At 44.4% G+C, this 18,379-nt stretch overlaps 1 protein-coding gene across 3 annotated transcripts in view; it reads left to right on the plus strand.

Annotated features, from left to right (window-relative positions):
- Positions 1–17,812, plus strand: part of FBXO10 (F-box protein 10) — a 39,569-nt gene extending 21,757 nt beyond the window's left edge. For all 3 annotated transcript variants that reach the window (XM_061634531.1, XM_061634525.1, XM_061634539.1), the window contains exons 6-11: positions 2,768–2,838; positions 4,662–4,814; positions 6,419–6,694; positions 9,765–10,075; positions 15,237–15,418; positions 16,173–17,812. In XM_061634531.1, coding sequence (XP_061490515.1) covers positions 2,768–2,838; positions 4,662–4,814; positions 6,419–6,694; positions 9,765–10,075; positions 15,237–15,418; positions 16,173–16,350 — 1,171 coding nt within the window. In that variant the 3' untranslated portion in view covers positions 16,351–17,812. The remainder of the gene's footprint in view (positions 1–2,767; positions 2,839–4,661; positions 4,815–6,418; positions 6,695–9,764; positions 10,076–15,236; positions 15,419–16,172) is intronic.
- Positions 17,813–18,379: the final 567 nt, after the last annotated feature.

The raw sequence follows: 18,379 nt of genomic DNA on the forward strand, positions 1-18,379 counted from the left end.
TCAAACCTGGGAACCTGTTGGCTTAATTTGGTCTCCCAATGCTACCACTGATTTACCCATGGTGCTTGTTTTGAGATGAGTGTTGGAGTTGCAGTTGTGAGTATAACTGCTGATGTTTCTGGAGAGAGAGAAAAAACCCCTGCCAAAACACAAATCAACCTAGACAGGCTTAAGTATCCATTTGAGAACAGCTTGTTCCAACATAATAGCTCAACTGACAAGTGCGAAACAGATTTTATTAATCTGCAAACCATAAGGGTCAAGATCGGGCTCTTTTCTGAAACAGGCCTATCAAATAAATAGCAATTGCTAAATAGGCAGCAGTCTTAGGTAGTGATTATGGTGCAGTGAATAAGTCAAGAGGAAATGAACACAAAAGAACAAGGGAGCTCCATGTGGAGATTTCTTTTCCTGGGCACACTGTCAACAGCATCCTCATCAAAGAACCCTGCACACAAGTCTATTATAATTGAGATCACTTTGTCACTGCTAAAACGAGAGGCATTTGTTTTGATGAGCTAGTCTGGGAGTGTGGGAGGGGAGATTTGTTATGCTAAGAAGATATTATTGCTACACTAATTATTCCCATGCAGCCTGTATATATTTTTCAAACAGAATTCTCACTTGGGTCTTTGAACAATGCTTGCTTCCCCAGGGTTCTGAAACACTCTTTCTTAAAGGCTGCATTCGCAGAAGCATAAGAAAATGGCTCCAGGAAATTCTCTATGGGTTGTTTGGGGTTGCACCACCCTGTTCTTCCCTCAGAAACTTCATTTTTAGGGAAGGTATTGGGGTGGTGGAGGAGATAATCCCAGAGTTCCCCTTGCCTCTGCTTCCTGCAGTGAACTAACCATCCTCTTCCTTTGCCGTGCACAGGAACTCTAACATTTGCTTTTATGAATGTTATAGGAAGGAGAGGAGTGGTGGTGGTTAGACTGTAGGCCTGGTACCAGCAATAGGGAAATCCAGTTCAAATTCCCACTTGGCTATGAAGCTGTCCCCGGGTGGACCCTACCACACAGGGCTGTTGCGTGGGAGAAAAGGGAGCAGGGAGGAGAAGATCTGTATATACTGCCCAGAGTTCCTTAGAGGAAGGGTGGGATATAAATAAATGTTCTATGTCCTACCTTCACTGTCAGTGGTAATATGCCTTTGAATAGCAGTTGCTGGAATTACAAGTCAGGAGTGTGCTCTTCTGCTCAGGTCCTGCTTGTGGCATCCCATCGGCATCTGGTTGGCCAGGGCGAGGCCAGGATGCTGGACTAGATGAGCCACTGGCCTAATCCAGCAGCCGGGCTCTTCTTACATTCTTAAATGTTCACAGGACTCGAAGAAGTTTGATGGGATGGCCCTCTGATGAAAAGCCTGCCTTACATTGCAGATTTTGGGTGTTGCTGGAAAGGTGGCAAAGGAAATAACTATTTCACTTAATGCTGTGGATTGTTTTTTCTTTTTTTCCTGTTTGGATTTTAGACCTCAAGGGGCCAAATAGTTTAGGTCATCCCTGTGCATTTGTTACACAGTTACTTCCGTTTGAGCGTAACTTGAAAACTGTTTGGGAAAGGGTGCAACAAGCCGAGAAAACACAAGTATGAATGATCCTCAACTTCTGCGGTAGTATCTAAATAGGAACTTTGGGTTGAGGATATTGTCTATTTCATTTTCATTTGTATCCCATCCTTTCCCTAAGGAGGGGTGTGTGTGCATGCGCTTGTATGTGCGCGGCCTTTTTATCTTCAAAACAACCCTGTGAGTTTGGTTAGGTTGAGAGTCTGGCCCAAGGCCACCTAGCAAGTTTCATGGTTGCGTGCTGATTAAGAAACCAGTTCTACCTGGTCCAAATCCAATTCTCTATCTGCTACACCAGACTTGTTGAAATGTGGTGATTAGTTGGCATTTGCAGTGCCTGGCACATTCCTGTGCTTCTGTCTCCATATTTCTATGGCTGCATGTTGCTATATTGATTTGTGTGGTAGCAGACTTCTCTTCTTCAAAATGAAGAATTCATGCTCTTTCTGTTAACAGTTGGGAAGTTACACTGAAGCAGAACATCTAAATGGCACCCCTGGGAGTACCAAAATCCTGTTTATTTATTTTATTAATTAGATTTGTATCCTTTGCCTCTTTCCAGCGAGCACAGGACAATATCTATAGAGGCTATCACATTTTATCCTGAGCTGTGAGAGGCAAGGAGGGTTTCATGGCTGATCAAAGTTTTGAAATCAGGTCTCCACAGTTCAAGTGCAAGACTTCTTACGATTATGATTTAATTTATGAATCTCCTCCCATGAAGCATCCCAAAGTGATTTACTCTGTATAAGGATTTATTACTCTATGTAAAGGTTATCAGTATGAGTGAGATTTCAGGATCATTTACATAACAACAGCTGAACCAATTGCACATACGAAAAACAAGCATTAAACTACACTGTCTCTTGTTAAACAATTGACAAATGCATAAATTAACTGCCGTCCTTTAAATGAGGAAGCTGTCTCCACCTTCCAAATGATAGGGCTGGCCTTGGAGAATCCCTGTCCCCTTGGAGCTGATTAACGTAAGGAGGTGGTTTCAAAAAAAAAGTAAAAGGCAAAGCCTTGCTTTTGGATGCTGTTACAAGTATTGGTGCACAAAGCCCTATTTGTGCTGCTGCAGCAGCTAAATCCCTTGACAGGTCTGGACTCCTAGATAATCTATACTGTGAGGAAATATATGAATGGACTGTATAAAATACTGACTGTTCTCCCCCCCCCTTTTTTTTCATTCCAGTGGAAACCATATTTTCCAAGGTCTTGCTGCTGGCATAGCTGTGAATGAGAATGGAAGAGGCCAAATAACAGGTGTGGAAAGACAAAGGATTTTTTAATGGGCGATGGGCCTTGGGCTGAATGATAAGTCACCTCAAGGCATTGAATTCTAATTTTATTTTTGTCATTATTTTTATTATTTCTGATCCTATGTCCTCCAAAATAATAATACGGTGTTGGGAGTGAAGGGCCTAGTAGAGCATCTGATGTGTATGCCGAAGGTGCCGGAATTGATACTTGGCATCTCCAGGCTTTTTGTGTGGGTGTGTTTATAATTGTTGCAAATAGCTTAGATATTTTGAATGAAATTGTGGTGTACAAGTATTTTTCATTAATAAATAAAGTAAGGCTGGGAATGTCCCTTACCTGAAACCCTGGAATGCAATTGCAAGTTAGTGTTAGACAGTACTGAACTAGATAGATCTGACTCGGTGTTAGGAAGTTTCACATGACATGATCTTGGCAGACCTTTCAATAACCCTGCAAGGTAGGTCACTGGTGCTATCCCCATCTTTCAGACAGGAGACTGAAGTTGCTTGCCTAAAGCCACCTTTTGACTTCATGGCTGAAGTGCTATTTGATCCATGAACTTCCCAGCCCGTAGGAGATTCTTTTCAGAACACTGCTCCAGCTCTGAACGATAAAGTCTGATCACCATCTTATGGTTATTTCTCGTCTTGTCCAATTAGCACCATCTGCCTCTCAGAACTTTCTTTAATGAGCATACAAGGGCATTTCCTTGGTGGTCTGCCTTTGCAGCTCCCATTCTGCTGCAGCCAAAGATCCTTGCTGCGTACAGGCTGTCCTCCCTTCTACTCTTCCCCACCCAGCATAATAAACATTTTGCTAGCTGTGTGTTGAATGATGGTGCAGCCTTGGTCTGGTGCAAGTTGATGTAGAAACTGGCTTGATGGAAATGGTTGGTTTTTTAAAAAATTGCTTTATTTTGGCAGTTTGATTAAGGAAAGAAAAACCAAACAAAAAGGGGAAAAATAAAAAGGAAAAAACACCAAGAAAAACAGAAAGAGAAAAAAACACGCAACAGCTCACATTAACAATGCAATTTAATTTACATATACATATATTTATGACATATGTCATCCAAATGACTGAATAGATATGCAAACAAAGTTGGGGTTTACAGAAAGTACATTCAAATGTAGCAAAAGCATTAAGGGCTCCAAAGACTCAAGGTAGGGTTAGAGCTGACTATATTATTTATTCATTATTATTTTTTGAAATATTTATAGGCCGCTTTTCCAGCCAAAGCCCATCCGGAGCAGCTTGCAGCATTAAGAACTAAACGTGTATATATAGCATATCGTAATGTATCAGTGTTACTAAAACTAAGAATAAAACAGATGCTGGGTATTTATCCGTCCAGGCTTGAAGTATAAGTCTCTTACCAACTGCAAGATCTTGTAAAAATCCTTTTTTTGTTGTCCTGCTGTTAATCCTCATACTACAGGTATAAAATTTAAATGAATAGCCATGAATATCAAGGATTTCATCAAAGACAACTTCAGACTTAAAAAAACCATACACAACACTGGACAAGCCAGATCTTATGCCTCAGTGAGGTATTTCCAGCATTACACCTCCAGCATCTATCTGAGGTAGACAATGCCTTCTTGTAGAGATGTTGTGGAATCTAATATAATCAAAATATCAGTTTTTGCTTGATCTCAATTTTAAATTCCATATGGATTCTAAAGCAATTTGCCATTGTTTAGGTTGTGCAGTTCATTCTAACTCCGTGTTCCATTCTTCATTCATGGAAATTAGTCTTCATGCTGCTTGGAGAATTGACATTCAGTGAAGCTCTCAGTTAATCTGCGTTTCTTATCCTGCTTTAGAAAACGTCATCCGGGAGAACCAGTGGGGAGGCACTGATATCCGTCGTGGAGGTGACCCTGTCCTCAGAAGTAACCTAATCTGCTGTGGCTATTCAGATGGAGTGGTTGTTGGGGAACGTGGGAAAGGACTCATAGAAGGAAACACCATTTATGGTAAACCTCTGCTGACAGCTGGATTTTCTTCTCTCTGTTTCCTGCTTCCTTGTGTCTTGTCTTGTGTGGTGTAGTGAGCATAGCAGTGCAGTTCTCCACAGACTGTTTTAGAATCCAGTTGTCCAAACGAACGACGACTCATCTTTAAGACAACCATCTTTTCTTCATCAGTGGTATCTGGAACGATTTTAATGCTCCAGTTTTGTGGTTAGGAGGATCTATCACCATAACTAGAGTTGACTTGGGAATATGTTGGTTCTCTTCCAGAACATTGCGGTCAAAAAAGAGGCTTTGTGGAGGACAAAAGCTGCCTGATAACACTGTAGAATATATATTTTATTATTTATCCATATATTTGTGAAGGAATCCCGACAAACACTGTCCCTCCCCGCTTGACTCAGCGGCTGAGCCAACACACAGCTGAGGAGTTGGGGCCAGAAGTGGTGGTAGGTAAGGGCGCTGAGAGCATCCTGTGAGAGATAAAAGAGCAGCATCTGAGAGCATTCTCTCTGGGTCCCAGCAGATCCAGAGGAGAAGGAGAAGGGGGACTGGAACAATGGAGGAGAAATACAGAGAAAGAAACCAGCATGTCTTGGAGACCAGGGAAAGAGGCAAGGGCAGGAGGAGGAGGGGGAGGAAAGAAGCGAGCTACAAAAGGAATTTGGGCTGCCTCAGCAAGGACAGTCACAGGACAGAAGGGTCTAGGGTTGTCATCCCTAGTGGCGAGCCAGAAAGAGGGAAAGGGGTGAAAAGCAGGCAGGATAGGACATTGTACAAAGGGAATCAGGGAAGAGCTGTGTAAAGGAAGACAGGAATGAAAACATTGTATATAAAACAAAATAAGTGGAGTGGAGTCTTGAGATGAAAGGGGGCAATGGACCTCTTTGAGTAAGTTACCCACCAGGGTAACGGGACCACCTGGGGTTCGGAGGGCTCCAAAGACTCAAGGTAGGGTTAGAGCTGACTATATTATTTATTCATTATTATTTTTTGAAATATTTATAGGCCACTTTTCCAGCCAAAGCCCATCCGGAGCAGCTTGCAGCATTAAGAACTAAACGTGTATATATAGCATATTGTAATGTATCAGTGTTACTAAAACTAAGAATAAAACAGAATCCAACAAAAACCCAAACAAACTTGGAACTCGAACAACAAAATATATCCAAGTTAGGCCTCGCTTCTGCTGTTTGTGACAGGGATTGTCTTGCCTTTGGCCAACATTTGGCATAGGGGAGCGCAGAGCTTGTCCCTTTATTGCCATGGAGCTTCCTGATGTTCCACTCCTGCAGAGCTTCTGAAAAATATCTGAGTGCAGAAGGTCCCAGATTCATTCCCCATGTAGGGCTGGGAATGTCCCCTGCCTGATACCTTGGACAGCCGCTGCCGGTCAGTGCAGACAGTACTGGGCTAGATGGACCAATGGCCTGACTCAGTATAAGGCAGCTTCCTAAGTTCAGAGAGCAGCTCTCTCTGTTCTGTGCCTGAATTCAGCTGGGAAGTTTGAGTACTCGGTTACAGCCTTGGACCAAGAAGGTTGTCGGCCTAAGCTTCCTGAGTGATGACAGGAAGGCAGACCAATTTGCTTGTTCCTCTTGTCGTAGGTAACAAAGGCTGTGGCATCTGGATAATGTCATCCAGTCTCCCCCATATCACAAATAACCAAATTGGGCACAATAGCATCTACGGGATTGCAGTGTTTTGCCGCAAGGATGATGCCAATGACTATCTTGCCAACCAAGGGGGCAACGAGAACTTCAACGATGAAGGAGAAGCTGCCAACTGGGAGAACGAGCTGGAGAGTGAGGACGAACGCTTGACTTCCCGGAGGCCCATCAGTGTAGCTCTTGTGGAGTCAAACAACATCAACCACAATGGAGGTGAGTGCTGGCTGGAAAACCTTGTAGCCAGTCTCGTCTGTAGAAAAGGCCAAACAGCCTCTAAAGAAGCTTAAGAATTCTTTCTGGGAAATCCCTGAAGAAGCACTATAATGCAGGGACGTGTCTTAATCCCTGCCACGTGACTCCACTCATATGATACCTGTGTGGACAGACACAAACACACAGCCGGCGAGAGAAACACCAATTCCTAATGTGAGTTTTGGGGTCTTTAGTCACTACCTTTTGATCCAGTTTCAAGTGTAAGCTGGATATTGAGAGTTTGAGAAGACCACTTGCCAGCAATGACTGGGTATTTAGAAACTGCCAAAATGCCATTTCAAGATGTTCATGTCCTTGTGTTGTCTGCATCTGGAGTGCAATCTTTTTATATATATAAAACAGCCAAGCAGTGGCAGGGCATGCTAAGGCAGCAAGGTGCACCTCTTGGCTGTCATCAGTGAGCAGCAACCTGTGTGGTTGCTGGAAGGTGTTGCAGATGGCATCAAAGGCAGGGAGGGAGCTGTGCTGATGTGCATGGTGCAAATGCCAAACTATGATTCCTGGAGAGCATCCAACACCAATCCACATGGGTAATCGATAGAATAGGGCTGTGTTGCCACTTTCTTAGTTCCCTGTTATGGCCTCTGTATCATGCAACACCTGCTCACTTGTTGCTGCTGCCCAGCAGCACTCTTCGGTAGCTGCCTGCCATCTCCTGAGCCCCTTGGCCAATGCTTAGCAACAGTGGGCAGTCAGGGTGGTCTGCACCTCTTCCCCTGCACACACATGCTGGCACTGGCGTCTTTTACCAGTAGATCTATTAAGGGCCAGACATTTAATAGTATTATCCAAGCTGGGTCTGTTCAACTGGGGGCAATAGTCTATTTTAAATCCAAATATTAGTTGCAGAGCATCCTAAACCTTTGACTTCCGTATAGGTGTATTTCTGGGTTTCTGTCTCTTCTTACCCCCCTTTTTTTGGTTAATAAATAATAATAATAATAAAATTTAATTTATGTGTCGCCTATCTGGCCAGTGGCCACTCTAGGCGACGTACATACAATAAATTACAACAAAATAGAATACAAAAATACAGTGTAACAGTATAAATTATGCTAACAAACAATATATGGTAGGCAGTATTTAAATCATAAGGACATTAAACCTCCCCAGAAGTCCCAAAAGCCTGTTGGAAAAGCCAGGTCTTTAAGGCCTTGCGGAACATATTCAGGGAAGAGATGTGCCGAAGATCTTGTGGGAGGGAGTTCCAGAGGGTGGGGGCCGCCACTGAGAAGGCCCTCTCTCTAGTTCCTGCCAATCTAGCTGCTTTGGTTGGCGGGATTGAGAGAAGGCCTTGAGTGGCCGATCTTGTCAGGCGGCATAATTGGTGGCGTTGTAGGCGCTCCTTTAGATAAACTGGGCCGAGACCGTATAGGGATTTATAGGTTAGTACCAACACCTTGAATTGGGCCCGGAAAACAACTGGAAGCCAGTGTAGATCGAACAGCACTGGCGTGATGTGGTCCCGGCGACGACTGTTTGTAAGTAGCCGAGCCGCTGCATGTTGTATAAGTTGTAATTTCCGGACCGTTTTAATAATAATAATAATAATAAAATTTAATTTTTGTGTCGCCTATCTGGCCGAAGCCACTCTAGGCGACGTACAAACTAAAATTCAGTAAAATACAATACAATACAGATAAAATACAATGAAGTCATTAATCACAGCAGCATGAGATCAGTTAGGGCAATCAATAGATAATAAGTATCCCAAAAAAGTTAGCCCTCCCCGGAAATCCTAAAGGCCTGTCCAAAGAGCCAAGTTTTTAAGGCCCGGCGGAATGTATCCAGGGAAGGGGCATGGCGAAGATCGAATTGGAGGGAGTTCCAGAGAGTGGGGGCCACCACTGAAAATGCCCTCTCTCTAGTCCCTACCAACCTAGCTGTTTTCGTTGGTGGGACTCAGAGAAGGCCCTGTGTGGCTGATCTGGTTGGGCGGCTTAATTTGTGGTACTGGAGGCGCTCCTTCAGGTAAACTGGGCTGAGACCGTATAGGGATTTAAAGGTTAATACCAACACCTTGAATTGGGCCCGGAAAACAACTGGAAGCCAATGTAGGTGAAATAATACTGGCGTGATGTGATCACGGCGGCGGCTGTTTGTAAGCAACCGCGCCGCCACTTTCTGCACCAGTTGTAGTTTCCGGACCGTTTTCAAGGGTAACCCCACGTAGAGCGCATTACAGTAATCTAATCGAGAGGTGACCAGGGCATGTACCACCAGTGGGAGCTGATGAACAGGAAGGTAGGGTTGTAGCCTACGTATAAGGTGTAGTTGATACCAAGCTGCCTGGCTCACAGCCGAAATCTGAGCCTCCATGGACAGCTTGGAATCAAGTACAACCCCGAGGCTGCGGACCTGGTCCTTCAGGGGTAGACTCACCCCATTGAACTTCAGGTCAACAAATCCCAGCCTTCTCTTGTCCCCCATGAGTAGTACCTCGGTCTTGTCGGGGTTCAGTTTCAGCCTATTCCTTCCCATCCATCCACTCATGGACTCCAGGCACTTGGACACGGTCTCCACAGCTAACTCTGGTGAAGATTTAAACGAGAGATAGAGCTGAGTGTCATCCGCATATTGGTGACACTGCAGCCCAAATCTCCTGATGATAGCTCCCAGCGGCTTCATATAGATGTTGAATAGCATGGGAGAGAGGATAGAGCCCTGTGGCACACCACAATTGAGTGGCCAAGGGTCTGAAACCTCCTCCCCCAATGCCACCTGTTGGTATCTGTCAGAGAGAAAGGAACGGAACCACCGTAACACGGTACCACCTATTCCCAATCCCTCTAGGCGATATAACAGGATACTGTGGTCGACAGTATCAAAAGCCGCTGAGAGATCGAGGAGGACAAGAAAGGTGAATTCTCCCCTATCTAATGCCCTCCTCATATCATCTACCAGAGCGACCAAGGCTGTTTCAGTTCCGTGACCAGTCCTGAAGCCCGATTGGTATGGATCTTAGTTAAGATAGGTTATTGACTCTGGGGTGCTTTTCCTCCTGTTATAGCTGCTGGTTTGTACATCAAGAGCAGCGAAGCCCTGAACATAATAGGAAATGCCATCCACGCCAACCACGACTGTGGGGTTGCCGTGTTTCAGAGCTCACAGCTCACGAGAATAGCAAACAACAGCATCTCTTGCAACAGCCTCGGTGGTGTCCTAGTGGAAGCAGAGTGCAGGGTGGACCTACGCGGCAATGGCATTTATGACAACAGCAGCCACGGTGTTGCCTGCAAGGGTGACGGGATCGTCACTGAGAACGACATTTTAGGAAACCAGGGCTGCGGCCTCAAGTTGTTCCAGACGTCTGACATGAAGGTGTGTAATTAAATAAAAAGAACAAGCTTGATTGTTATGATAATCAGTATCTCGCCTGTCCTCCAAAAAGGGTTGCATGCATGGGATTATCTCATTTTATCCTTCTGACACCTCAGTGGTTTGGCCAACTGGCCTAAGGTCGTCCAGTGAGCATCCATGGCAGACTGGAGATTTGAACTCAGGTCTCTGGGGCCCAACACTCTGCCCACTAATGTCACTCCAGCTTTTTGCCACTCTATATACATTCTATATATTGAGGATCCCCAACCTTCTTGGGCCTGGGAACACACTTGGGAATCTAAGACACTGCCACGAGCACCACAAAACACCAGTTTCACAGAAGAAAAGCTGGCAATACTCAGAACCTCCTCTACCCACCCCCAAACAAGGAAAACATCTACAAACCCTCAAAGAAATTAAAATAAAGACAGAAAAGCAGGAAGCTTCCTTCAACTAAACAAAAAAACAACCCCCCCAACAGCCTCAATTTAAAAAATAATTTAAAGATTGGGAGGGGTGCCAAGGGCCCCCCAGATCTATACTGAAAAGTAAAAACACATTAATAACAAGCCTAACGACTGCTTGTTGCTGCAGTATTCTAATTTGCATTCGGGAGGAATCCATTGCTTTCCCCAAGAGAAGTTGTAGAACAAGTAAACAGTTTTGAACAATCCTCAGGGGGCTCTTCTACTGTAGAGAGAAATTTGATCTAGAATGTAGCTGCCATGCTGGTCCCAGAAAATGACAGGCACAAAGTAGACAAAGGAAATAAACTGCTTTGATAGGGGTCAGGATCTGCTGATGAGTGTTCAGTGTCAGTGAGTTTTTAACAGCTCCACACACAATCACATACAACTTGTGATATAATATATAATATAGAGCGGAGTCGCTCTATACGTGAAAGAAGGCATTGAATCCAGCAAGCTCAAAACCCCAAAAGAGGCAGACTCCTCCACAGAATCGTTGTGGGTGGTGATACCGTGCCCCAGGAGGGTCTTAATACTGGGAACGATCTATCGTCCCCCTGATCAAAATGCTCAGGGAGACCTTGAGATGAGATATGAAATTGAGGAAGCATCCAAACTAGGAAATGTGGTAGTAATGGGTAACTTCAACTACCCGGACATAGACTGGCTGCATATGTGTTCCAGTCATGACAAAGAAGCAAAGTTTCTAGATATTCTAAATGACTATTCCCTAGACCAGTTGGTCATGGAACCGACCAGAGGGACGGCAACCCTGGACTTAATCCTCAGTGGGGACCGGGACCTGGTGCGAGATGTAAGTGTTGTTGAACCGATTGGGAGCAGTGACCACAGTGCTATTAACTTAAACATACATGTAACTGGCCAATTGCCAAGAAAATCCAACACGGTCACATTTGACTTCAAAAGAGGAAACTTCACAAAAATGAGGGGATTGGTAAAAAGAAAGCTGAAAAACAAAGTCCAGAGGGTCACATCACTCGAAAATGCTTGGAAGTTGTTTAAAAACACTATATTAGAAGCTCAACTGGAGTGCATACCGCAGATCAGAAAAGGTACAGCCAGGGCCAAGAAGATGCCAGCATGGTTAACGAGCAAAGTCAAGGAAGCTCTTAGAGGCAAAAAGTCTTCCTTCAGAAAATGGAAGTCTTGTCCGAATGAAGAAAATAAAAAAGAACACAAACTCTGGCAAAAGAAATGCAAGAAAATAAGGGATGCTAAAAAAGAATTTGAGGAGCACATTGCTAAGAACATAAAAACCAACAACAAAAAATTCTATAAATACATTCAAAGCAGGAGACCATCTAGGGAGACAATTGGACCCTTGGATGATAAGGGAGTCAAAGGTGTCCTAAAGAACGATAAGGAGATTGCAGAGAAGCTAAATAAATTCTTTGCATCTGTCTTCACAGTGGAAGATATAGGGCAGATCCCTGAACCTGAACTAACATTTGCAGGAAGGGATTCTGAGGAACTAAGACAAATAGTGGTAACGAGAGAGGAAGTTCTAAGCTTAATGGACAATATAAAAACTGACAAATCACCGGGCCCGGATGGCATCCACCCGAGAGTTCTCAAAGAACTCAAAGGTGAAATCGCTGATCTGCTAACTAAAATATGTAACTTGTCCCTCGGGTCCTCCTCCGTGCCTGAGGACTGGAAAGTGGCAAATGTAACGCCAATCTTCAAAAAGGGATCCAGAGGGGATCCCGGAAATTACAGGCCAGTTAGCTTAACTTCTGTCCCTGGAAAACTGGTAGAAAGTATGATTAAAGCTAGATTAACTAAGCACATAGAAGAACAAGCCTTGCTGAAGCAGAGCCAGCATGGCTTCTGCAAGGGAAAGTCCTGTCTCAGTAACCTATTAGAATTCTTTGAGAGTGTCAACAAGCATATAGATAGAGGTGATCCAGTGGACATAGTGTACTTAGACTTTCAAAAAGCGTTTGACAAGGTACCTCACCAAAGGCTTCTGAGGAAGCTTAGCAGTCATGGAATAAGAGGAGAGGTCCTCTTGTGGATAAGGAATTGGTTAAGAAGCAGAAAGCAGAGAGTAGGAATAAACGGACAGTTCTCCCAATGGAGGGCTGTAGAAAGTGGAGTCCCTCAAGGATCGGTATTGGGACCTGTACTTTTCAACTTGTTCATTAATGACCTAGAATTAGGAGTGAGCAGTGAAGTGGCCAAGTTTGCTGACGACACTAAATTGTTCAGGGTTGTTAAAACAAAAAGGGATTGCGAAGAGCTCCAAAAAGACCACTCCAAACTGAGTGAATGGGCGGAAAAATGGCAAATGCAATTCAATATAAACAAGTGTAAAATTATGCATATTGGAGCAAAAAATCTGAATTTCACATATACGCTCATGGGGTCTGAACTGGCGGTGACCGACCAGGAGAGAGACCCCGGGGTTGTAGTGGACAGCACGATGAAAATGTCGACCCAGTGTGCGGCAGCTGTGAAAAAGGCAAATTCCATGCTAGCAATAATTAGGAAAGGTATTGAAAATAAAACAGCTGATATCATAATGCCGTTGTATAAATCTATGGTGCGGCCGCATTTGGAATACTGTGTACAGTTCTGGTCGCCTCATCTCAAAAAGGATATTCTAGAGTTGGAAAAGGTTCAGAAGAGGGCAACCAGAATGATCAAGGGGATGGAGCGACTCCCTTACGAGGAAAGGTTGCAGCATTTGGGGCTTTTTAGTTTAGAGAAAAGGCGGGTCAGAGGAGACATGATAGAAGTGTATAAAATTATGCATGGCATTGAGAAAGTGGATAGAGAAAAGTTCTTCTCCCTCTCTCATAATACTAGAACTCGTGGACATTCAAAGAAGCTGAATGTTGGAAGATTCAGGACAGACAAAAGGAAGTACTTCTTTACTCAGCGCATAGTTAAACTATGGAATTTGCTCCCACAAGATGCAGTAATGGCCACCAGCTTGGATGGCTTTAAAAGAAGATTAGACAAATTCATGGAGGACAGGGCTATCAATGGCTACTAGCCGTGATGGCTGTGCTCTGCCACCCTAGTCAGAGGCAGCATGCTTCTGAAAACCAGTTGCCGGAAGCCTCAGGAGGGGAGAGTGTTCTTGCACTCGGGTCCTGCTTGCGGGCTTCCCCCAGGCACCTGGTTGGCCACTGTGAGAACAGGATGCTGGACTAGATGGGCCACTGGCCTGATCCAGCAGGCTCTTCTTATGTTCTTATGTTGGGCAAGAAATACTTTTAAAATGTATTAATTTGTATGTCTAATCTATGGTCAAGCCTCCAATAAACGTTTCCCTTTCTTCCTTAGTTTTTCCTGTCAATTTGGTATTGCTGTATAATAGATTGTGGAATTAGGAACGAGAGTCTGCTTCACGTTGATAGCGAATTGTTATGTACAGTTTCCCACATAACTGCTGTTAATCCTCCAGTTCCCTCATGGACCACCTCACCAACTGCATCCCTCAGTGAACTACTTAACAGGGCGTTGATTTGGGTGATGGAATTGTAGCGTTTTATTTTTCATGCATTATATATAGTAGAGCTACAGCGTTCTAGGCCTTGCGAGTCAAAGCTATTTCCATTGCGTGGGACCAGCTGACATGCAATGTTGTAACATATCCCCATCCCTTAAAAGGAATGTGTCTGTTCCGGGCTTCAGAGAGTCTGGAACAGGAGCTTTGTAGTGCTGTTTAGGGCTGGGGCTGATGGGAGTTGTAGTTCAAAAAAGTAACTTTTCCAAGCTCTCTTTAGACCTCATGGAAAGAGGGGAATTTCAGGAGTGAGAGAAGACTAAAAGTAGACCTTTTTGCTTTACCTCTCCTGAGATCTTTTCCTGCTGAACTCTACAGCACTAGAGGGCTACTGGCCTTACACCTGAACATTTTATAGCTTTGTAGCAGACAAGGAGGGAGACAGAGACTTGGTATATAATTCTGGAGAGTGGGAAAAGAAAAACATCCTCCCCCCCCCCTTCTCTGTCAGGAGTTTGAGAAAACTAATTTCCTCTGACCTTCAGTATTTTCCCCCTTCTTCAGCTAATGCTCTAATGCAGGGGTGGCGAACCTTTTTTCCAGCCCAAGGGCCACATTCTCTCTCGGGGCCACATGCCAGTGGTGAGCAAACCCAGAGGCAAATGTAGGTTGAGCAATGAATGTAACTTTACTGTGTGCACTAGGCTCGTGGCTACACAAGCTTTCAAACGCCTCTCTATCCTCTACCCAGGCAAGCAAGAGGCATTGTTCAAAGACACATCCAAGGATGAGTGGCATGGCCTGGGGAGAGGGGGGAGCTGGGAAATGGTGTGTGGCACAGGAAGAGTCCCAAAGGCAAGAGAGAGAGAGAGAGAGAAGCTTGGAAGGGCATATTTGGACTGAGGCCTTAGGTTCGCCCACCCCTTCTCTAATTTTCTACATCTCAACTAGTCGCACTCATAGATTTAACTGGTAGACTCACACACCCTGCCTGATTTTTGGTTCCTTTAGATCTTTTCTCTACATTCAGCTGCCACTGACATTCTGTGGCAGCTCACAGGCCCTTGCCAAGCTGTCTGTTTTTTTAATGACATACCTCTGCATACCTTGGAGTCACCTGGGTATATAAAAACCTCTCCCTCTTGAGAGGCCCCTCACCACTTGACGTTGCTGTTGGAATGGTATGTTGCCATTGTATCTCTTTCTGCCCTTTAAGGTAACCAAGAACAGAATCCACTCCTTTCGAGGTTATGGGATTGAGATGCTTGATCAGACCAAGGCCTTGGTGCAAGACAACCTGATTTTTCAAGGGAAGTCCAAAAAGAGCATTTTGCAGCAGGTTTCCAGCGTGGAAGGCTGTATCATTCAGAATAATAAGCTCCTGGCGTTCAAAAAAAGGTAAGCCAGGTGGCTGTTCAGTGACTTAAGTGAAGGAGAAGCCTTATTAAATGTATTTCCATGCTAGGGACATCTTCTACATATCAAACATATATCCATTTCATGACAGACCCCAAAGAACTCTGGAAATTGTAGATCTGTGTAGGACTATTCTATGGCTCTCATAAAGCTACAAGTCACAGTTTTCCTTGTCTATGAAAGGAAAATGGATATAAAAAGACAGTTTACATTTGTAGTGTACACATTCCCCAAGAGATCCCCAGCAAGCCATCGTGCATCTGCAGAATGAATTTCCCCAGTTTCTTATAACTGGCCATTGTTAAGTCTCCAGAAGTAAACAGTGACATCAGTTTTGGCAGTGCCACCTCTGGAACTCCACTAAATCAGGGGTGACAATCAAATAAAATATCAGGATTCAGTAACCTCTTGTATTTGGATGGTTAGAACTCTTGCCTTCTGATCATATCAAAACACCAACTAAAAGGAACTCTGGCCTCCTTTTGGAGGGAGTCAATTCAGACTTTGCAAAGCGCTGGTCTAACCCGCTGGTCTTGCAGATCTCTGACTTGTCAAAGCAGTATTTGGTGACTTAGGGGCACTTCCTCAACTCTCTGAGTGGCTGCAAGGCAATCATAGTCTCCTGTGACTTTTGAAACACTTTGTGGAACTTATTCAGACTCTGTATTTCCAGTATAATCCCTGGAGAAAACTGCCGCTTCAATGAATCTGTCATCATGTTTTCCTTTTCTTTCAGGTCTGATGTTGCCTGGACCCTGGAGAACCCCCCAGCACGGCCTCATATTGAAGGAGCCTCCCGAGGCGTGTCAACAGCTGGGAATAGTCAAAAAGTCTCCAATATGACAGCCAGGATCGCTGCTAGAGTGGATAGCGGCTGCCATAACAATGGGAGCATCTTTTGCACAATTGTGTGATCCTTCTGCATTTTCCTTGGCCTTTTCTTCAGTTCAGAGACTGAACTAGAAGTTTGCCCTATGGGTGCTCATTGCGAGAGTGAATGAGCTTACATTCAGTTCCTTTTTATTTAACCTACCAGCACACTAGCCACAAAACGTAGGGATGGAAATGTGGTCACAGCAGGCTACATTCCTCCCCAGCTGGCTTTGGTCCATTCTTAGTTCCTTGGGACAGTTGCCTCTGCTGCCTCATCTGCACCCTTACCTCAGGCGCCAGCCACCTCCTCTGGTCCCTTTCAGTCCTCTTCAGCTGTAGCCCATCCCTGGGGCGAGGTTACTAAGGGAGAAAAGCAGTGCCTTTGTGACATCAGCAGCCACTAGACCAACCTTTGCTCTTGTCTAAGACCTCTTTGCCCCTTTCCTTAGTTATGCTGGTTGTTCAGAATTTGTTCTGGGTTGCGGGAGGGGATTGGTCTAAATGGCTGCTGATGTCACAAAGCGAGGGAAATCAGCATTTTCCCTATATACAGTTTTTAAGGGGGGGAGGAGCAGTTGCAGGGTGGGCTGCTGGGCCCTCTTCTAGGTGAAAGGTTGAAAGCTTCCCACGTACATTCTGTTATCTTCCCCTCCATCTGTTTTCAGTTGGTTTCTCTCCTGCCCATAAAAGCAAAGTGACGGGGGTGAGTAGATAAACAGGAGTGGCTCCATCGTAGAGGATTTTCTCCCGTTTGACAAATATCACCAGCTAATTATTTAATATGTTTTTCCCCCTTTCTTTCTTAAAACTATTGTTAGTGATTGCCAAAAGGCTAGTTGGTCTGGATGCCAATGTAATGCTGAATGCCTAGCCCTAGTATTGGTCTCTTTAGTAGACAGTGAAAGAACCTTGTAGCTTGAAATCAATCCCTGTTTCCTCCCATGGATGGCAGTTTTGTTTTCTTCTGTGCTGAGAAGTAGCCCAGTTTATAGTCATAGTGTCCAGGACATGGCAAACAGAAGCCAGAGCTTAATTGTAAATTGGAATATGTTGACTCTTCAAAAAGGCAAACAGATACACTTGGAGTCCTTCAGGACCATTGTGCGAAGTTTCAGCAAAAGAACATAGTGTCTCTTGTACTCTGCAAATCATTTCTTACAGGAAGAACATGTAACTTACTCTGTCCAGCAGGATCAAAAATGGGTGCTGTTGGCTTTTAAAATGTACAAAATGGACTTCTAGAGATCTGGCAATTATTTGTAGGCTGGGGTAGCTCAGAACCTGAAACTAATTTAAGCAGGAGGACCAAATAGAGAGTCTGAAGAGTTTGCACATTGTGCCTTTGAAAATTATCTCACTTTATCCCTCTACAAGAGAAAATGGATCTCTACATTTCTGGGCAAAAGGTATTCATGAAACCCCTTGGCCTAAATAATGGGACGATTGCCTCTTTTATAAAGAAACAAACTGAAGCTGGTTGTTGGTAAATAAAACGGAAAAATATTTTGTTGTGCTTGTTTTATGAGACTCTGGAGAATAGTGGCCATCTGTCTGGTCAAAGGGATGAGGGTTGCCACTTCCCCCCCTTTTCTTTGGAAGACTCCCAAGTCTTTAACAGATGGCAGGCAGTAATGCAACAGGTGAAGCAGTTTTCATTGCTGTCTTCATGTCAGGATCTGCAAGTATAATCAGCTGAATTTTTCTGTGTGCCATGCAACTGTAAAAAGCCACAAAGTTTGCTGGGGATGGGAGTGGCAACCCTACATGAGGGCACAATTCAGATGTTCCAGAGAAAATGCGAGGAAGCTGTGTATAGCAATGGAAAAGCTCCATAAGCTGGCTCGATTAATAATGTGGGTTTTTTGGGGGGGGGGTGTATAAAGGGATAAACCAGATAGGAATTGACTTTTTTCTTGTTGTTTATGTCAGGTGTGGGAAACCTTTGGTCCTCCAGGTGTTGCTGACCTACAACTACCATCAGCCCCAGCAGGCATGGCGAATGGGCAGGGAAACATCTGGAGGGTCAAAAGTCCCCCATACCTGGCTTGTACTATCCCTCACCCAGCAATG

Source organism: Rhineura floridana, chromosome 1 (assembly GCF_030035675.1).
Source record: "Rhineura floridana isolate rRhiFlo1 chromosome 1, rRhiFlo1.hap2, whole genome shotgun sequence".
Classification (NCBI taxonomy): Eukaryota; Metazoa; Chordata; class Lepidosauria; order Squamata; family Rhineuridae; genus Rhineura; species Rhineura floridana.